Source organism: Vulpes vulpes, chromosome 15 (genome assembly GCF_048418805.1).
Source record: "Vulpes vulpes isolate BD-2025 chromosome 15, VulVul3, whole genome shotgun sequence".
Taxonomy (NCBI): domain Eukaryota; kingdom Metazoa; phylum Chordata; class Mammalia; order Carnivora; family Canidae; genus Vulpes; species Vulpes vulpes.
This window is the reverse complement of record NC_132794.1, coordinates 99,778,602-99,784,475: the sequence shown is the minus strand read 5'-3', so window position 1 is coordinate 99,784,475 and position 5,874 is coordinate 99,778,602. Positions and strand designations below refer to the sequence as shown.

Below are 5,874 nucleotides of genomic sequence, written 5' to 3'. Positions count from 1 at the left end.
TGCTTCTGGCTGGGCTCTCTGGGAGTCCGCTTCTCTCCCTCTGCCCCTCCCTCCCCCACCACATGCCCGCGCATGCTCTCTCACGGCTTAAAATAAATAAATCTTTAAAAAAAAAAAGAAACACTTGGTAAATGGTAGGCATATTATCGTTCACACTTTCAAAGGTGAGTGTTTTATAATGTAATGTGTTTTTTAACTTAAATTTAATTATATACTGAATTTATGTATATACATTGAATAAATATCTCTCTCTCTCTATATATATATATATGTGTGTGTGTGTGTATATATATATATATATATATATATACACAAAGTTGCATGTTCCCAGAGTCTTAAAGCTTTGGAAACTCAGATAACAGACAGAACCATTTAATTCATATTTATTTCACATTTGGTCTGTAAACTTTTTATTAAAAAAAAAATCCACCGTCATTAGCAACATGTGCTGACATTAGTTTGTCTTTAGTGAAGTAAGAGCGCAGGCCTTAGAGAGTCTCGGTCTAAAACATGTAGAAACTCGGATGTAAACACGAAGTCTCCGCCCTCCTCCCTCGGTTTTGGGAGTTCATCAATGACAGGATCTCAACCAGAACAGCAGGGGGGAAAGGACAACACTTTGATACCTAAGAGCTCCTGGGGCAGGAACTGTACAGTTTGGCAGGCTCATTTGTCTTTTCGAACTGTTTACCTTGGGCAAATTGCATCAGGTTTGCTTCTTCCACATAATTTCCACTCCTCCATCTAAAAACAGCAGCCAAAAGATTTCTTGCAGTCAGCATTTTTGGGGAAGGAGGGGCAGGTGCACAAACATACAAGATAGAAACATACATATTCTTCAAGCAGTGGCCCTGGAGAGAGGGAAGGGGGAGGGGGAGAGGGAGGGAGAGACCCAGGAAAGAGATACTTTTAAAGTGAGTTACTGGGGCCAAGGGTGTATCAGAGGATGATGGCTTTATACACAGGGCTGCTGCAAGGCAGAAAGGTTCGTTTGCTTCTCTCTTGATCCCTCCTTGTAATATTTACATAGGAAAAGGCAATTATGCTGTTAGGCACAGGAAAAAAATCGACAGAAATCTTTTCCCCCTCAGGAAATCTCCAAGCAGGTCCAGGCCCAGGGGACCATCACCAGTTGCCGGTGAAGAGGACACAGAAGGAGGTAATGACAGGAGAAAAGGGCTTGCATTGCAAAGGAGCTTGGCCTGAACCCAACACAATGTGTGTGCCTCAAGGGCATCTCCAACAGCATCAAAAGCCCAGACGTTGGGGACCCTCGCGAGTACTATCAAAAATAATGTCTATTTACAGTGGGGGGTGGGGGGTGGGGGAGGACGGGCAGGGCTGCCCTGAGCGTTTGTTTAAAAACAGAGTTAGGGGAAGGGGGAGAGCCATCAGCAGGGGCTGGGTAACCCCCATCCCTTAATCCTCGGCGAGCCAGGCCCTCCGGGGTCCAGGGCTTGCTTGCTCTGATCTGCATTGACAGCGGGGCTGGGGGGGGGGGGGGAGGGGAGGTGAAAATACCTTTAGGAGACAACACTGATTAGGGGAGGCCCCAGAACCCAGGAAGGCAGGAAGGCCGCTCCCAGTCTCCAAGGGCCCTCCCAGCCAGCTCTTTCCCACTGCGTCGTCGGGGCGAGAGCAGAGGCCCACGGCGGCCCCGGGTTCCTGGGCACGCTGGGACTGCATAGACGCGCCGTCCGTCCTGGATCCCCCGCGGGCCGCGGCGCTCACTCACACGATCCGCTTCCTGTCCCCGCGGCAGAGGATCTTCTTGAAGGCCCGGCGGAAGTCGTGGTTGAAGATGGTGTAGATGACCGGGTTCAGCGAGCTGTTGCAGTAGCCGAACCAGAAGAAGAACTTGAAGAGCGTGCGCGGCACGGAGCAGCCCACGGCCGTGAGCGTGTAGGTGAAGAAGAAGGGGAACCAGCACACCACGAACACGCCGATGACCACGGCCAGCACGAACGTGAAGCGCTTCTCGCGGTTCTGCCGCCCGCGCCAGCGCGACGCCTTGGCCGCCCCGCCGCGCTCCGCCCCGGGCCCCGCCGCCGCCGCCGCCGCCGCCGCCGCCGCCGCCCCGGGCCCCGCGCCCGCGCCCCCGCGCCCCGCCGCCCCCGGCCCGCGCCGCGGCGGGCTGGCCCCGGGCTTCCCCGGGCTCGCGCGCGCCTTGCCCTTGGCCCGGGCGCCGCGCTCCGCCCCGCGGGGCCCCGGGGGCCGCTCTGCGTGCTCGGACGACGAGCTCTCCTCCAGGTCCAGCGCGTCGGCGTCGGCGTCGGCGTCGGCGTCGCGGGGCCCGGCGGGCGCGGGCTCCCCGGGGGCGCCGTTGAGCTGCGGGCGCGGCGGCTCGGCCTCGGCCTCGGCCTCGGCGCCCCCGGGGCCCGCGGCGCGGCGCTCGGGGCCCAGGCCGTTGGGCCTGCGCTCGGCGCCCCCCGGCGGCTGGGCGGCCGCGTCCGGGCCCCGACGGCTGGGCGGCACGCGGGTGCGGCGCTTGGCGATCTGGTAGATGCGCACGTAGACCAGGATCATGATGAGGCAGGGCGCGAAGAAGGAGCCGATGCACGACGAGATCACGTACCACTTCTGGTCGTTGATCTCGCAGCGCGGCTCGGCCGGCTGCGCGCCGCCGCCGCCGCCCTTCTTCTCGATGGAGATGAGCGGCGGGAAGGAGATGACGGCCGAGATGACCCACACGGTGACGATGATGGCCTTGATGCGGCGCGGCGTGCGCTTCAGGTTGTACTCGATGGCCTGCGTGATGGACCAGTAGCGGTCCAGGCTGATGGCGCACAGGTGCACGATGGACGAGGTGCAGAAGAGCACGTCGAGCGCCAGGTAGATCTCACACCACGCCTTGCCGAAGTACCAGTAGCCCATGACCTCGTTGGCCAGGGAGAACGGGATGACGAGCGTGGCCACCAGGATGTCGGCCGAGGCCAGGGACACCAGGAAGAGGTTCTGGGGCGCCTTGAGCGCGCGGCTCGTGAACACGGCGATGATGACCAGCACGTTGCCGAACACCGTGAGCAGCATAAGCAGGCCGGCCAGGCACACCAGAGTCAGCGTCACCTGCAGGGAGTACGGGGTGGCCCGCGCGCCGGCCCCCGGCGCCTCGGTCCCGTTCCAGCTCGCGTTGCCCGCGTCCGGCTGCAGGGAGCCCATGGGCGCGAAGCTGCCCTCGGCCAGCGGCTGCTCCTGGCGGAACATGAACGCGGGCGCCCGCTCGCCCGGGCCTGCCGCCAGCTGCCTTCCGGCCCGGCGCCCGCGGGTCCTCCTCTTCCTCCGCGCCCCGCTCGCCCCGCCGCGCCTCACATGGGGAGGGGGCCGCGGGGGCGCCGGCCGAGCCGGGGGGCGAGCCGGGGGGCCGCTAGCGGCGCATGGGCCCGGCTCCCTTGGCCGCACCCGGCCTGCGCCGGCGGCGCGCGTGGCGGGCGCCCTCCTCCCCGGCTCAGCACAAGTTTTATTTCTAGGCGGCGGGCGAGAGGAGGTCGGGTCGCTGGGGAGAGGGAGACTTATGCTTCAGGAAGGGAGAACGAAAGTCACCGGTGGCCTGACGGCTCGGAGGGACGCCGCCATCCGCGGTCTCGCTGCATCTTGGCTCCCGAGCCTGGGCGCAGGCGACAGGGCTTACCGTGCGCGGGGCCCCGGGGTCCCAGGGCTGTCCTCTCACGTGCCCGGAGCGGCTACCGGCTCCCTCGCTGTCCCCCGAGACGCGGCGGTGCGGGCCGGGCCGGGCGGGGGCCGGGGCGCGCACCCGCCGCCTCCCCCCGGGCGCCGCCCGACTTCCAAAGTTGCGCGCCCCGCTGGGGCTGGGGCTGGGGCTGGGGCTGGGGCTGGGGCTGGGGCTCGGCGCGCGGAGCTCGGGGGCGGCGGCGGCGGGGGGAGCCGTGTGCGGGCCGCATGAAGACGCCCGGTCCTCCGGTGGGCCGGGCCGGGGCGGGCAGGAACGCGGGGCGAGGGGGAGAGGCGCTGGAGGTGGCCGGGCGGCGCGCCGGCTGCTGGGCGTCCGCGCCGGAGCGGGAGCCGGAGCCGGAGCGGGAGCCGGAGCCGGGGCCGGGGCCGCTGCTGCTCCGCCGCGCTCGCGGTGCACTGTTTTATAGCCCCAGGATCAAGCTGGCGTTGCCGAGCAGCCGGCGTCAGCCCCCACGTGGGAAGCCGACCCTCCCCCGCCCCTCGCGCCTCCCCTCCGCGGGGCTAGCGCCCGCGCCCCGCGTGGGACCTTGGGGAGCGCTGCGCCCCCGGCCGGACGGGCTCTCTGGAGAGGCGGGTGGGTGCCGCGAGCCGGGGGTTTGAGGAGCCGCCCCGGGCGTGGGAGCGGCCCCTGCCGGGGACGCCTGGCAGCACCGCGGCGTGCGCCCATCCAGCCGGTCCCGCAGGGCGGACAGCGCGGGGCCCTCGCCCGAATCGGAGCAGCAGCCGCCGGCGCCAGGAGCGTCCGAAGCCGCGTGGTCGTGGGCCAGGCTGCCTCGTCCGCAAGGGCTCCAGGCGGCGAGGCGAGCGGGGTCCCGGTGAGAAAGGCGGGCACGGGTTGGGGTCGCACCCTCGAGCCCCGGGGCGGGGAGGCCAGCGCCCGGGGCAGCGAGCTCGGCTTTGGGGAGGAGGCCTCGTGGGGCCTCGTGTGGGCCGGGCCGCAGGGGAGCGTGCGGGACGCGGGGCGCCGAGGGGGCCTGGGGCCGCCCCCGCGGCCGCGGTGAGGAGGGGTCCTGCAGGCGGAGGCCGCGCGGCGAGAGCGAGGGCGCACTGACACCTGCCGGCCGCGCGGCGCCACGGCCGCCTCGCCCCAGCGAGCTTCCGCCTCCGCGCTCCTTCGCCTCCGGCGCCTTCTCCTATTCCAGGGCGACTTTGGGCCCGAGCTCCGGAGAGGAGAACCCAGATTTTAAGTTGCACTTTGTCACGTTGCAGAAACCTTCCTAAGGCATCTACTTTGTGTGTCGACAGTGGGCGTTCGCCTGATGAAGCCACGGCGGGACGGGCCCCGCAGGCACCAGAGCCCCGGCCTGGCACCCCGGCCTGGACAAGGCGCGGCCACCCCGCCCGCAGATCCCCGAGGCCCGGCGGCTGCCCTAAGGATTGCCCCGCTCCCGCCTGCCACCAGCCGACCGTGTTGTCGTCCTAGAGGCAGGAAGGCCAGACTCCACCCCCTCTCCGCCCCCGTTTCACTGCATACACCCCATCTTCCAGTTAGGGAGGGAGGGGGGTGCTGGCCAAAAGAGGAGAGACTGTTTCCCACGTTCTTTTTGACAGGAATGGCATGGAGTGAGGTGAAGAGCTAGTTTTGGGCAGCCCGGGTGGCTCAGCGGTTGAGCGTCTGCCTTTGGCCCAGGGCGTGACCCTGGAGTCCCGGGGTCGAGTCCCACGTTGGGCTCCCTGCATGGAGCCTGCTTCTCCCTCTGCCTGTGTCTCTGCCCTCTCTCTCCTCTCTCTCTCTCTCTCTCTCAAGAAAGAAGAGCTGGGTTTTCTCGGGATGCTAGATGTCCTACAATAGATCTTAACAATTGCTAGAGTAGCAGCTTGTATTGTGCTATGTGCACTTTTCCAATAAGCAGGCAGTTGACGGGTCAGCCCAGGAGGGTAGGAACTATTAATTAACAGGAGAGATTAACAGATTTAAGGGCGTGATAAACCAAAATACCTAGAGATCACCTAAGCTGGAAGTTCCAGATTCAGCAGATCACCTCTCCGCCTGGGAGGGTGCAGGCTCAGGTCTGGCTAGGGGCTCAGGACAAATTTTGTGGAGCCAAAAAGCCCTTTTCTGGAGGATCTAGAGAAAGCTGGGAAGACAGAATTTCCTCCCTCTGTTGAGTCCATCACTTCCCATCTTTTACTCAAATCTCGGCTCTGAGTCTCACGGCAGGGAGTGGGCACATTGCATGAGGC

At 64.8% G+C, this 5,874-nt stretch overlaps 1 protein-coding gene across 1 annotated transcript; it reads right to left on the bottom strand.

Moving 5' to 3' along the window:
* Window positions 1-367: 367 nt before the first annotated feature.
* On the bottom strand, window positions 368-4,049 carry ADRA2A (adrenoceptor alpha 2A). The gene has a single exon (XM_072740011.1). It carries the CDS (start codon window positions 3,202-3,204, stop codon window positions 1,732-1,734), a length of 1,473 nt encoding a protein of 490 aa, XP_072596112.1. The 5' UTR covers window positions 3,205-4,049; the 3' UTR covers window positions 368-1,731.
* Window positions 4,050-5,874: the final 1,825 nt, after the last annotated feature.

Coding starts and splice junctions, on each gene's coding strand:
- ADRA2A (XM_072740011.1), bottom strand. CDS start 3,204: ATGTTCCGCCAGGAGCAGCCGCTGGCCGAGGGCAGCTTCGCGCCCATG.